Genomic DNA, 15491 nt, shown 5'->3' with positions numbered 1-15491 from the left:
AAAAAAAAAAAAAACCAACAATTACTCCCTTGGCCAGGGGCAGTGGTTCATGCCTGTAATCCTAGCACTCTGGGAGGCCGAGGTGGGTGGATTGCTTGAGCTCAGGAGTTCAAGAACAGCCTGAGCTTGAGCGAGACCCTGTCTCCACTAAAAATAGAAAAACTGGGGCAAGAGGATCGCTTGAGCCCCTAGTTGGAGGTTGCTGTGAGCTATGATGATGCCAAGGCACTCAAAAAAACAAAACAAAACAAAACAAATACTCCCTTTCCATTAAAGTGATCCTCATTTATCATTTAAGCTGAAAAGAAAACATGATTACATATGAAAGCAAAATATTACATCTTTAGACTGAGGTCAAAATTTGTTTTGGAAGAAAACTTATGTCCAGATTTATAAGCACAGTGACCAACAGCTTAAAAGTTTACCAAATTACTTAATAAATATGTAAAGTTACCAATCTACTTGGATTTGGATTTTTAGAAAGATTTATATCAACTAGCTACCACTGGGGGAAAAAAAAAAACACTCTGTAAATCAGGTGTGGGCAATACCTATATAAAGCTGAAACAAACACATTTTCTAAAATAAATTACCTGGAAGAATTTATAACTTCTAGTGACAAAGAGGTAGTTTTTATTTTATTAACATTTATTCACGTGTTAATCTAGGTAAAATGGGTTTATATTCCTCATACCAACTCCTTGGTTCTTAAAAACTACTATATAATTATTTCATCTTCTCTCTAGAATTACAAAAGAGGCAGGGAAGGTCAGAAGAAACCTTGTCTTAGTCTCCATTAAGTACTCCCTAGTAAACAGGCCCAAAGGACTTCAAAAGGCACTCATTTCAGAATACACCAGATTTAACTACTAAATCCTCCTTGTTGATGCTGATCTAAGCCAAAAACAGCAGGCAAAATTGCTTAATTGATGCACCTAAATAATAAGCAGTCACTGGTAGGGCATAAAGCTCTTAAATAGATCCAGCTAGACTTAAGGACACTTGGTCTCAACCAGAAAAGCTGTCCAACACAAACACATGTGTGCCACCCCACACTCAAGAGCAAGAGTCATTCAACCTTCTGACTCAGATCCTTTTGGCTTCTATGGGCTTCCTAGAAAAACTGACATGGAACCTGTAAAATACTTAAAGGGACATTTTAATCTTTAAGCATTTTAATCTTTTGTGTATGTATAGTACATAGTAAAGGTCCAATCTCATCCTTTTTATGAGAATATCCAGTTTTTTCAGCACTATTGGTTGAAAAAACTATTCTTGCCTCATTTACTGGTCTCAGCATCCCCACTGAAAACCAACTGGCCACAGATACATATATAGGTTCATTTCTAGACTCTGAATTCTATTCCATTGATCTGTATGTCTATCCTTATGCCAGTATTACACTGCTTTGATTACTATAGCTTTGTACTAAGTCTTGAAATCAGAAGTGTGAGTCCTACAACTATTTTGTTCTTTCTGAAGATTGTTTTGGCTATTCAAGGCCCCTGTAATTACATATAAATCTAAGGATCAGCTTTCAAATTGTGCAAAAGACCACGAGAATTCTGATAAGTTTGATAGGACTGAATCACTTCCAATCAACAAACACGGATGATATTTTCATCTTCTTTAATTTCCTTCAAAACATGAATAAATAATATTTCAGTTTTCAGTGTATGAATCTTTCACCTTCTTGGTTAAATTTATTCCTATGTATTTAATTCTTTTGAACGCTACAGTGAATGGACTTTTTTCATAATTTTCTTCTCTAATTGTTCACTGCTTGTGCATCTTTTTACTTATAACCTACCAAGGTTTTTGTATTTAAAATTGAGGGTTTTTTAAGACAGGTTTTTGTCTTTTTAACCATCTTTTAATTGGTATGTTTAGAATGCTTACATTTAATGTAATATTGATACAGTTAGAATAAAATCTATGATCTCGCTACTTTTCAATTTGATCCATTTACTCATTCCTTTCTTCTTTACTTTTTTTTTTTTTTTTTTTTTTTGTGACAGAGCCTCAAGCTGTCGCCCTGGGTAGAGTGCTGTGGCATCACAGCTCACCGCAACCTCCAACTGCTGGGCTCAAGTAAGTCTCCTGCCTCTGCCTCCCAAGTAGCTGGGACCACAGGTGCCCACCACAACGCCTGGCTATTTTTCTGGTTGCAGCCATCATTGTTGTTTGGCGGCCCAGGCTGGATTCGAACCCGCCAGCTCAGGTGTATGTGGCTGGCGCCTTAGCCACTTAAGCCACAGGCACCAAGCCTACTTACTATTTTTAAATTATTCCATTTTATCTCTGCTACTTGCTACTCAAATATGTATTTTTTTTTCTGAGATCAGGTCTCAGTCTTTTGTCTGGACTAGAGTACAGAGGTGTCATCATAGCTCACTGCAACCTCCAGCTCCTGGGCTCAAATGATTGTCCTGCCTCAGCTTTCCGAGTAGCTGAGACTACAGGTGTGAATCACCATACCTGACTTTTTTTTTTTAAGAGACAGGGTATCACTAGTCCCTAAGGTAGTCTTGAACTCCTGGCCTCAAGCAATCCTCCCTTCTTAGCTTCCCAAAGTGCTAGGATTATAGGCAGGAGCCACTGTGCCAGATTATATCTTTTTTCAAAATTTAGTTTTCCTGGAGTTTATACATACATATTGTTCTGTTCTTTGATCACCACAAATGTATTCCTTGATCAAGGCCTTTTTTTTTTTTTTTTTTTTTTGAGATAGGAGCCTCAAGCTGTCCTCCTGGGTAGAGTGCTGTGGCATCTCAGCTCACAGCAATCTCCAACTCCTGGGCTCAAGCGAGTCTCCTGCCTCCGCCTCCCAAGTAGCTGGGACCACAGGCGCCCGCCACAACGCCCGGCTATTTTTTGGTTGCAGCCGTCATTGTTGTTTGGCGGGCCTGGGCTGGATTCGAACCCGCCACCTTGGGTGTACATGGCTGGCACCTTAGCCACTTGAGCCACAGGCGCCAAGCCGATCAAGGCCTTTATAATAGTTGTATGTTCTACCAGGAATGCTTCTCCCCAGAACTTCAAATAGTTTCCTTCTTTACATCACTTAATATCTAGTCAAATGTTACTTCCTTGGGGAAGCTAATCTGCATGTAGTACCCCTCTGCTCCTTTATTCTCTTCATAGCCCTTATATAACACCAGCTGAAATTATATTTACTTGTTTAATTGTGTCTCGCCTAGTACAGCACTTCATGAAATAACAGACCTCATCTTTCTTGTTTACTATTGTACCTTCTGCATGTAAGACAATACCTTGCATTTTCCTTTTCAAGTGAATAAATACATTCATTTCATTAAAAGATTACCACATTATATAAGTTTGAGAAAAACACAAAGTGTTTACACAAATTGAACCTAATATCTTGACAATCATTACAGAATGAAAAGCGAAACAGATTGTTAACTTTCTCATGACTAAATTAGCTGTTACTTATATTTGGAGTAAAAGAAAAAAAGCCAAATTGGGGTGAAAAAATAACTCTTTAAATGTCTCTTTGATATGGTCTCTGCATTGAAAGAATTTTAAAGTTGAACAAAGACTTGAACCACAATGAATACTGCTTCACACGTATGAAGATGGCTATTACTTACAATAAATAAATAACAGGAGTTGGTAAGGATGTGAAAAACTGAAACCCTTGTATACTGCACATGGGACTATAAAGTGGGATAGCCACTGTGGAAAACAGTCTGGCTCTTCCTAAAAAAATTACACATGGTACTGCACATAATCCAGCAACTCCACTTTTAGGTATAGACCCAAAAGAATTAAAACCAGGCACTGGGATGAGGCTGAGGCAAGAGAACTGCTTAAGTCCAAGAGCTGGAGGTTACTGTGAGCTGTGATGCCACAGCACTCTACCAAGGGCAACAACATGAGACTCTGAAAATAAATAAATAAATAAAACCAGGCACTGAGATACTTATATACCAATATTCATAGGGGCATTAGTCACAATAGCAAAAGAAATTAACAACCCAAATGACCATCAATTAATGGATGAACAAAATGTAGTATATGAATACAATGGTATCTTACTCAGCCATAAAGACTAATTAAATTCAGATACAGGCTACAACAAGGATGGACCTTAAAAATACTAAGTGAAATAAGCCATATGCAAGAGCACAGATATTGTATGATTACATTTACATGAGTTGCCCGGAACAGGTAAACAGAGACACAGAAAGTAGAAAGAGGCTGCTCGGGCTAAGGGGAGGGAAGAAGATGATCTTCTGTTTAGTGGGTACAGAGCTTTAGTCTGGGATGATGAAAAGCTCTAAAGTCAATAATGGTAACGGCTGCACAACACTGTAAACATACTTAATGCTACTCAACTGTGTACTTAAATGGAAAATTTTATGTTACATATACAGAGTGGACATAGAGTGCATGTGCAATTTAAAATAGTTGTAACTTTTTTGTTGTTTTGTTTTGAGAGAGTCTCAGGCTGTCACCCTGGGTGTGATGGGGCGTCCTAGCTCACAACAACTTCCAACTCTTGGGCTCAAGCAATCCTCCTGCCTCAGTTTTTCTATTTTTAGTAGAGACAGAGTCTGGAACTCATGAGCTTAAGCTATCCACCTGCCTTGGCCTCAGGGAGAGCCACCACACCTGGCAATAGTTGTAACTTTAAATTGCACACGAACTTTATGTGCACCCTGTATTTTACCACAATTAAAAAAAAAAAGTAAGATCCAGCAATCCCATATATACATCTAAAAGAAATGAAATCAGTGTGTCAAAGAAATATCTGCACTCCCACATTTAATACACCACTATTCACAAGAGCCAAGACACAGAACCAATTTAAGTGTACATCAATGGATGAATGGATAAAGAATATGTAGTATGTGTACACAAGGGAATACTATTCAGCCAAAAAAGAATGAAATTCTGGGGCGGTGCCTGTGGCTCAGTGAGTAGGGGGCCAGCCCCATATACCGAGGGTGGCGGGTTCAAACCCAGCCCCAGCCAAACTGCAGCCAAAAAATAGCTGGGCGTTGTGGCGGGTACCTGTAGTCCCAGCTACTCAGGAGGCTGGGGCAAGAGAATCACTTAAGCCCAGGAGTTGGAGGTTGCTGTGAGCTATTGACGCCACAGCTCTCTACTGAGGGCAAGAAAGTTAGACTCTGTTTCTACCAAAAAAAAAAAAAAAGAAGAAAGAAAGAAATTCTATCCTTGTGACAACACAGATGAACCTAGAGGACATTCTGTTAAGTGAAATAAACCAGACACAAAATACAAACATGATCTCACATGTCTGAAATGTAAAAAAGTGAATCTCATGGAAGCAAAGAATAAAAGAACGGTTATTAGAGGCCAGCGGGTGGAACAAGTGGCTGGTTAAGATACTGGTCAACAGGTACAAAGTTACACTTAGAGAAGAGGAATAAATCCTGCTGTTTACTGCACAGCAGAGTGATTAGATAAAAATAATGTATTGTATATTTTTAAAAAGCTAGAAGAAAGAATTATTTTGGTGGGGAGGGGTTTTCAGACAGAGTCTTACTCTGTCCCTCAGGCCAGAGTGCCTTGGCCTCACCCTCCCTAGCTCACAGCAATCTCAAACTTCTAGATTCAAGCAATCTTCCTGCATCAGCCTCCCAAGTAGCAACAAGGCCAGGCTAATTTTTCTATTTTTAGTAGAAACAAAGTCTCACTCTTGCTCAAGCTGGTCTCAAACTCCTGACCTCAGCAATCTTCCCGCCATGGCATTAAAAAAGATTTTGAATGTTCTCACCACAAAGAAATAATTAATGTTTGAAGTGGTTAGGTATGCTAACCACCTGGATTTGATCGTTATACAACATATACACATATCAAAACATCAAATTATTACCCATAAATATACACAATAATTAACATTAGGTGTCAGTTAAAAAGAAAACTTTTATATTTTAATAAAGTTCATTTTTTTTTTTTTTTGAGACGGAGCCTCAAGCTATCCCCCTGGGTAGAGTGCTGTGGCATCATAGCTCATAGCAACCTCCAACTCCTGGGCTGAAGCGAGTCTCCTGCCTCAGCCTCCCAAGTAGCTGGGACTACAGGCGCTCGCCACAACACCCGGCCATTTTTGGTTGCAGCCCTCATTGTTGTTTGGCGGGCCCGGGCTGGGGATTCGAACCTGCCACCTCAGGTGTATGTGGCTGGCGCCTTAGCCGCTTGAGCCACAGGCGCCAAGCCAATAAAGTTCATTTAAAAAATGAAAGAGAAGGTCGTGGCTCACACTTGTAATCCTAGCACTCTGGGAGGCCAAGGCAGAAAGATCCTTTGAGTTCAAGAGTAGCCTAAAGAAGAGCAAGAAGCCATCTCTTACTAAAAATAGAAAAAAATAGCCTGGTTACGGTGGGTGCCTATAGTCCTAGCCCCCCCGGAAGCTGAAGCAGGAAGATTGAGTGAATCTAGGAGTTAGAGGCTGCTGTGAGCTAGGCTGACACCACAGCATTTCAGCCTGGGCAACACAGTAAGATTCTCTCTCTCAAAAAAAAAATAAAATAGTAATAAATTAGGCTGAGCACAGTGGCTCATGCCTGTAATCCTAGCACTCTGGAAGGCCAAGGTGGGTGGACTGACTGAGCTCAGAAGTTGGGAGACCAGCCTGAGCAATATCCCGTCTCTAAAAATAGCCAGGCATTGTGGTGGGCGCCTGTAGTCCCAGCTACTTGGGAGGTGGAGGTAAGAGAACCACTTAAGAGTCCAGAAGTTTGAGGTTGCTCTGAGTTATGATACCAGGGCACTCTACTGAGGGTAACATAACAGGACTGTGTCTCAATAAAATACACACACACACACACATATATAAATCAAATAGCAAAAGAGAGAGACCTAAGACAAGCTAGTCCTAGTTTTACCATTTTAAAGAAAAAAAAAAAAAAAAGACTGTCTTCAGCTATATAAAATCACACAGCCAATTAAGATTAGAATCTCATTCCAGGCTCAGTGCCTGTGGCTCAAGTGGCTAAGGCGTCAGCCACATATACCCGAGCTGGTGGGTTCAAATCCAGCCCAGCCCCCCAAACAACAATGACGGCTGCAATCAAAAAATAGCGAGCGTTGTGGTGGGCGCCTGTAATCCCAGCTACTTGGGAAGTGGAGGCAGGAAACTCGCTTGAGCCCAGGAGTTAGAGGTTGCTGTGAGCTGTGATGCCATGGCACTCTACCCAGGACGACAGTTTGAGGCTTTGTCTCCAAAAAAAAAAAAACTCATCCCATAAATGAAATCCAAAGCTCTTTCTAATAAAATGCCACCATTTGGCAGTAGAGAGTGGTAGTGGATGGTTATTTTGGTAACTCAATACCCCCTGCTGGAATACAAATTTAAGAGAATTTTGAAGAACTCATATAGTCACAGTGGAAAACTGTAATCAAAACACTGAGCTATATGGGTTGGCGTCCGTTGCTCAGTGGTTAGGGCACCAGCCACGTACACCGGGGCTGGCAGGTTCAAACCCAACCCAGGCCGGCTAAACAACAACAACTACAAGGAAAAAAAAACAGCCAGGCATTGTAGTCCCAGCTACTTGGGAGAGAGGTAAGAGAATCCCTTAAGCTCAAGAGTTTGAAGTTGCTGTGAGCTGTGATAATACAGCACTCTACCAAGGGTGACATAATGAAACTCTGTCTCAAAATAAATAAATAAACACTGAGCGATAGATGGTCACTTTTTTCTTCCAGTGATATGTTCACTCAATTAACACAGGCTGTTCTGCTTGCCCAGTTAACTTTATAAACCTACATTTTAACCTTTTGAGGTCTCAAAAAGACTCACAGGTCTCAATCTTCACAAAACAATGCAAAAGATTTAATTCATGATTCTTATGTGTTATGGCTACAGCTTATGCTAAATGCAAACATAATTGTCTTTCCTTCTTAAAAAGAATCACATTATACTAACTCATTTCAGCTTAATTCCCCAAATACTCTACAATTCTGTGTTTTTCTGTTTTTATGCTTGTCTACTATTGACATTCATACAAAAGCAGTGCAAAATATTTATCTTTTTAGTATTATTTTATCACTCCCAGGTTCATTTCTTTAGGCATGTTTAATAACTAATAGAAAAAACATGTTTACGGCTCTTTCAATTGTCTCGTTTATTTGGGTTAGTTTTGGAATTTTTGTACCCAGAAAATGATACTATTTCTTAATTTTACTGAATAAAAATAATGTCCAACTTCTCAATCATTCTATTTGGCTTCCAGACCTGGACCAACTTCTAGATTTGACACAATTTTTTCTCCCTATTTCTTAACTACAATCCAAAAAACAGAAACAAGAAATATCTTTTCAAAGATAAAATGCTGGCTTTTCTTTTACCCTCATATTCCCGATTACATCACCCTAGTTTGAATTTGCCAGTGGAAAATGATGTCTAAGTTGCTAGATGCCTGAGGCTAGCTGTATAATCAGTAGCTGTTTAGTACCCTAGGTTAGTTAACATAATTTTTAAAGGGCTATTTTTTGATAATGCCCCACCTTTTGAAAAAAGGTCAGCATATATTTTAACTCATGATTCAATCCCTTGATGTAGGAAGTCCAAACTACAGCATTTCATAAGATACAAGTTCCCAAACTAGCAAAGCTTTTTAAGTGAGAGGATTATATGTGTTCTATAGGTTGAGTGATATTTCATTAGCACAATAAATAATAACTAGCCTGGGTTAGAATTTTAAAATTATTCTTGGCAAAATGATATCTATTGTGAAAACAGAATTCTAAAATCTAAAAATCAAGTCTCATATACACTGCTCATTTTCTATGACTTAGAATGTTGTGTAAGGAAAAAAACATTACCTATTTCTGACAAAACTATGTAGACAGAAAAAAGTTAGAACAAGGAGTCTTTGGGCCACAGTAAGACCCCTAAATATTACTAAACATAAAATGGAAGAATTCAATTAAAGTAAAAAAAAAAAAAAAAAACCAAATTAAGACAACAGCACAGAAGCTGTGCTTTAAAAAAAACTGGTTTAAAGGGAGGGGAGATGAGAAAGGTGAGAAAAAGCACTGCCAGCCTCCTTACCCATTGTTGTTGGCACTGGAGCTTCCTGATGGTATTTTCAGCCCGCTCCAGCTTAGCGCTGGCCTCATCACTCTGCTGTTTGATGGTGGCCAACTCCCGTTTTATGAGGTAGTTTTCCTCAGCCTCCTGGGCTCTTGTCACTTGTCCCTTAGGACATAATTTTTTTGTGTATAAAGCAATTTAGGATAGATTCAAGAAAGACTGCCTTCGTGAGGCTTATTTACTTTGACATGTTAAAAAAAAAATCACCTCAGAGAACAGAACAGCCTAAGTAATCATTAGCCAGCAGCTTGTTATTGCTCCAGCAAATTTTGGGAAGCTAAATGAGAAATTCATCCGACAATCTTAAGAACAATTCTTCTTTCAGTCAATAAAAATTTAATTCATGCAATATTACTGAGTTGCACATGCAGGACTAAAATTTTCAAGGAATAGTGTTAATTTCACAGAATCCACTGATTGCCATTTTTAAGTAAATACTTTTTTAAATGAGGTTAGCTTTAAAACGTGCAAAAGGTATCTATTTTAATAAACCAAGATAATATACTGTTATCAAAAAATTAAGTTTACACCCATACATATATCATCCCAAAAATTATGCCTAGGAAAAATGCATGTAAAATTGCATGCATTAAAATACGAATTTCTAGCTTTATGACTTTCCTTAGACGTAAAGTTAATAAAATGCTAAAAAAAATAAAACCAAAACTATACCTGTATCAATCTATCTGCCAAGGAAGCACTTTCCTACAAAAGGAAAAATTCAGATAGAAATATAAGAAAAGAAATAAAAGTGATAAAATCAGGAATGAGAAGAAACAAACATACCCAAATTCCACCTACTTTTCATTGCTAATTAAAACGGACATTTGAAATTTAACACTCTTTACTGAAGGTGTTTTTATTGTTAAGCCTTAAGGAAATATATTAAAACAAAAAGACAAACTCCAAGTGGTTTTTTATTATTTGGACAAGCAAATTTCTTCTTTTGAAAACATTATCTGTACATCTCTATTTTTACACTTAACCATATTATCAAATCACTTATATGAAAGGGAGAAGGAATCTGAGTAAGCAAGTCCATTTAACAAGTATGACAGCAATTGGTGCAACAACAGCCTCCAAGGAAACAAAGAAGAAAAATGTAACATATGATAATGGGCTCAACTTAATCATCTCCAGCAGTAACTGGGTAATTGATTACAGAATCCAATTCATAGAAAAGTATTTATAGAATTCTAAGTGCTAAGTGACATGTCTAGGCCATCTAAGCCAGTAAAAAAAAAAAAAAAAGTACTCTTCTAGAATGCAAAATCCAAACTTAACACTTTCTTATAGCATCTTTATCATTCTGAGGAGTCAAGGAAATAAGAACACTTCTTCTGTGAAAATGTTTCATTTCAAAGACAAAAAAACCACCTAACATGATATATATTTTACTATAAAGTGGGTATTGGGGGGGGAAAGAGTACACACACAATTAAAACAACTTAAAAACAATTAAACTCAACCTCATGAAAAAACAGAATTATCCTTATAACAACTCTAACATGATGTGAGAAAAACAAGGAAACTATTTTGACTTAATAAAATGTATCTCCAATTTTTATACAACCAAAACAGACATCTCATAAGCATACTGTTCTTGTATACTTCTGTTTATACAAAGTCATCAATACTTTTTAAACCAAAGACAAATACTGTGAACTATCCATATAGTTCCATTTATTCCTTTCTTGAGTATTTCTAGATTTTTCAAGGAAGATTTTAAGATACTTAAATTGTGGCAATATCATGAGGCCACTTTTAATACACTCTCATCTCTGGTTTTTAAAAAAAGGCACCAGGCTCGGCGCCTATAGCTCAACCGGCTAAGGCGCCAGCCATGTACACCTAAGGTGGCGGGTTCGAATCCCCAGCCCAGACCCGCCAAACAATGACGGCTGCAACCAAAAAATAGCCAGGCGTTGTGGCGGGCGCCTGTGGTCCCAGCTACTTGGGAGAGAGGTAAGAGACTCGCTTGAGCCCAGGAGTTGGAGGTTGCTGTGAGCTGTAATGCCACAGCACTCTACCCAGGGGGACAGCTTGAGGCTCTGTCTCAAAAAAAAAAAAAAAAAAAAGGCACCAAAAATAGTTTATAAATTCAAACGTTTGTCTTTTAGTAAAGCAAAATACTTTTTATTTAAACTACAAAGCCTAGATTGGAAAAGCAAAATTCTTACACTACACTTTTACTACTCAATTCATTTTTACAGCATCAGAAAAAGATTACAAAAGATTATCAAAAGCACAATATGAAAAATAATGAAAAATTTCTACATTTGTTCAGTTATTTTAGAGGAAACAGAGAGGAAGGGGTTAAAATCAATGAGTGAAATTTGCACATTTCATTAAAATGTAAAATGAATCAAATGCAGTGTGTGACACACCTTTTGGGGTCAAGACACAAGTGTAAGAGTGACTTTACCTAACAAATGCAATCAGTGTAACCTGGTTTCTTGTACCCTCAATGAATCCCCAACAATTAAAAAAAAAATGAATTAAATGAAGAAAGCATTCATGAAATGAATTAGTCATTTTGACTAAAGTTAAAGCTAAGCCTTAAGGGAATCAATGCCACATTCAACATGGTAGAGTGAGGGCAACACTTGAAATTCATTTTTAAAATGCTGTATCAGAATGGATTCCCAACTTGATTCTAAAAGAACATACTTTTTAGAGATTTTATGTAAAGAAAACAAATGGTGTCAATATGTTACTCTGATAATAACCTCAGTTAAAACTTTAACATGGAAGTTCAATTTTATAAATAACAAGTTATTCTAGTTAAACAGTAAGCAAGGCAAGTTAAGCAGTCAATATCACTACTTAGGAGAGATAGTATGTGCCTAATTTTTTGAGGATGGATTTAAAATGTACAGAAATAAATACTATGCATTCAAAGAAGCTTGCAAAAGAAGTCATTTACTTACTTTTTCTAGTGTTTCGATACGCTGTTTCAAAAGTCTGTTCTCTGTGCGTAACCTCTGCCCAAAAAAACAAAACAAAAACAAAAACAGAAAGTTTTCTTTGCAAGCACTCTTGGAAAAAAAAAATTCTTAAATCACAGTCCTGAAAATTTATAAATAAGAAAAGGGTCTAAACAGTCACATTATCAAACGTGAAAGGTTCAGAGTAAGAAAATACTTGGCAAAAGAAATGGTCTTAGTATTCCAGCTGTAACTGAATTTTAAATACAAGCCATAAACAGAACTAACTCTTCTCTATACTTATCATTATGAGTAACAATGTTTTCTTCTTCGAGACAAAGTCTCGCTCTGTTGTCCAGGCTAAAGTGAGTACCATGGCATCAGCCTGGCTCACAGCAACCTCAAACTCCTAGGTTCAAGGGATTCTCCTGCCTCAGCCTCCCCAGTAGCTGGGACTATAGGTGAACGCCACCACACCTAGCTAGTTATTCCATTTTTAGTAGAGACAGGGTCTGGCTCTTGCTCAGGTTAGTCTTGAATTCCTGAGCTCAAGTGGAGCTCCCACCTCAGCCTCCCAGAGTGCTAAGACTATAGGCATGAGCTATTGCATCTTTTATGTTTTAACATTTTCATTAGATAGAAAAGATCCTAACTTGCCTATCTCTTACACAGCCCATCTACATGATTAGTATTCAAATATCAGTTGAAGAAATAGGAAATCTGAAAAATGCATGTGCACAGGCCAAATATCAAGTGCGAATTTACTCTAGACAAATCTCCATTTATGTTTTAGATGACAAGTTGCAAAATTCCTTATATTATGAAAATATTTATCATGAATTATTTTTTTAAGAAAATTAAAAGCTCCATTACTAGCATTTTCTCTTAGTTCAAAAAGTAAAATCAGATACCATTATCGAGTACTAAATCCAAATCACTCTACCTTTTTTCAAAATTTTTTTTGCATATTCCACTAATTTCTCACTAACCCCTATATAAATTATCCTTTCATTTTCAAATCCCTAAATGTTGTCCCTTCATTTTGTAATCAAGTTTCAAACCTCCACTTACCCTTTTATATCAATTTGTTCCAGAGATCAATCCAACCTTCTTCCAACCCTACCTTCCTCTAAATTTCTGCTAAAAATATCATCTTCAGAAAATTCTCACATTGATTCAATGTATTATTTTGCCAGTAAAGACTTAAATATAGGGCGGTGCCTGCGGCTCAGTGAGTAGGGCGCCAGCCCCATATACTGAGGGTGGTGGGTTCAAACCCGGCCCCGGCCAAACTGCAACAAGAAAATAGTTGGGCATTGTGGTGGGCACCTGTAGTCCCAGCTACTTGGGAGGCTGAGGCAAGAGAATCACCTGAGCTCAGGAGTTGGAAGCTGCTGTGAGCTGTGACACCACAGCACTCTACCAAGGGCAATAAAGTGAGACTCTGTCTCAAGAAAGAAAAAAAAAAAAAACTTAAATACAATTTATATAACATATACAATTTCAGTTCAGAGAAACAAGAGACTCTATGAATAACTACATCTTATTAAGTAGCTTACAGACTGGAACAAATCTTAGCGTTACTACAAAGATAATCTGCAAATTAAATTTTCTTGGTTTATTCACCAAAACATATTTAGATGATTTTAATGAACATTATGTGTGATCTCAGACTACAAAACAAAAAAATGTTTCATTTCTTGGTTCCTCCTCCCATGTGCAGCATAGATGGTCTACACAAATTAAGCAATTATTAAATACTACTAAAGTCTAGAAAGTCAAAGAAACAAACGGGATTCCCAGAATGTTCTCAATCATATTTCATCAACAAAGGTAACATTTTATTTGTCCTAAAAGATTTAGAAAATTGAGTTTGAACTGTGCAAGTGAGTAAAAAGTTACAACAGAAGACTAAAATAATATAATTTACAACTAAAAAAATATTCACCTGAATTTCCTTCCCCCATTCCTTTTATTTTTTATTTTTTGCAGTTTTTGGCCAGAGCCAGGTTTGAACCCGCCACCTCCGGTATATGGGGCCAGCACCCTACTCCTTGAGCCACAGGCGCCACCCCTTTCTATTTTTATTTAATTTTTTCTTATTTGAGACAAGGTCTTGCTCTGTTGCCTAGACTAAAATGCAATGATGTCATCATTGCTCACTGAACCTCAAACTTAGGGGCCCAACCAATCCTTCTGCCTCACCATCTCAAGCATCTGAGGGGCTCCAAGTACCCAGCACCATGCCCAGCTAATTTTTCTGGTTTTTGTGGAGGTAAGATCTCAACTATGTTGCCGAGACTGGTCTCCAGCTCCAGGCCTCACGTGATTCTCTTGCCCCTGCCTCCCTAAGTGCCAGGATTACAGATGTTAGTCACTATATGGGCCTTACCCCCTTTAAATCTTCTAAATCTATTTTGTTAGAAATAAAAATCTAAATTGATTTTCTTCCCTAAATACCAAACCAAACGTTTTAATAACATTTTTTTTTTCAATAAAACATAACTTCCTCGTTTGTGACATATACCTTATCATGAGTTGATAAATGTAATGAACTTCTCTGGTTAATACAGATCATTTCAGGGTTATCTTTAAGTTATAAGTATTACTATATTTTTATTTAGACTAATATCAGAGTATTTTGGTAATTTTAGATTTGCAATCCCTTTTAATGCCTAGTAGAGCTAATTTCCTCCATTCTTTTTTTTTTTTTAAGAGACAGAGTCTCGCTTGTTGCCCTTGGTAGAGTGCCCTGGCGTCACAGCAACCTCCAGCTCTTAGGCTTAGGTGATTCTCTTTCCTTAGCCTCCCAAGTAGCTGGGACTACAGGCACCTGCCACAACACCTGGCTATTTTTTTGTTGCAGTTTGGCCGGGGCAGGGGCTGAGTTTGAACCGGCCACCCTTGGTATATGGAGCCACCTATCCTCCATTCTTATATTGTCTTGTTTATCCTCCCCAAACCCTAAATACTAGTATACTAAAGTAGTTAAAAGATTGGTTCTGAAATTAAGTATATTTAGGTCTAAATCCTCACACCACAATTAACACCTGTGTCACTGTCTTGGAATTTCCCTTTCCTCAGCTAAAAAATGAGAGTAATAGGCCGGGCATGGTGACTCACATCTGTAATCCAAGCACTCTGGGAGGCTGAGGCAAGAGGATCCCTTAGCTCAGGAGCTGGAGACCAGCCTGAGCAAGAAGAGACCCTGTCTCTACTAAAAAATGAAAACCACCAGGTTCCTGTAGCAAAAACCAGTAGTTCCTGCTACTTGGGAGGCTGAGGCAGGAGGATCACTTAAACTCAAGACTCTGAGGTTGCTGTGAGCTAGGCTGATGACAGGGCCCTCTAGCCTGGAGCAAAAGTGAGATTCTGTCTCTCAAAAGAAAAGAAAAGGAGAATTACAGTAATAATACCTACAAGGGGCTCGGCGCCTGTGGCTCAAGCGGCTAAGGCACCAGCCACTACACCTAAGG

General features: G+C 38.0%; 1 protein-coding gene across 1 annotated transcript in view; it reads right to left on the bottom strand.

Moving 5' to 3' along the window:
- The window catches only part of EVI5 (ecotropic viral integration site 5), a 197085-nt gene that overhangs the window by 96184 nt on the left and 85410 nt on the right, over positions 1 to 15491 (bottom strand). Inside the window, exons 10-12 of the mRNA XM_023509878.1 lie at positions 12019 to 12072; positions 9761 to 9793; positions 9047 to 9193 (exon numbers count right to left, since the gene is read on the bottom strand). Coding sequence (XP_023365646.1) covers positions 9047 to 9193; positions 9761 to 9793; positions 12019 to 12072 — 234 coding nt within the window. The remainder of the gene's footprint in view (positions 1 to 9046; positions 9194 to 9760; positions 9794 to 12018; positions 12073 to 15491) is intronic.

The sequence above is a fragment of the Otolemur garnettii genome, unplaced genomic scaffold, assembly GCF_000181295.1.
Source record: "Otolemur garnettii isolate 467f Iridium unplaced genomic scaffold, OtoGar3 scaffold00010, whole genome shotgun sequence".
NCBI lineage: Eukaryota > Metazoa > Chordata > Mammalia > Primates > Galagidae > Otolemur > Otolemur garnettii.
This window is presented reverse-complemented; position numbering and strand designations above follow the sequence as displayed.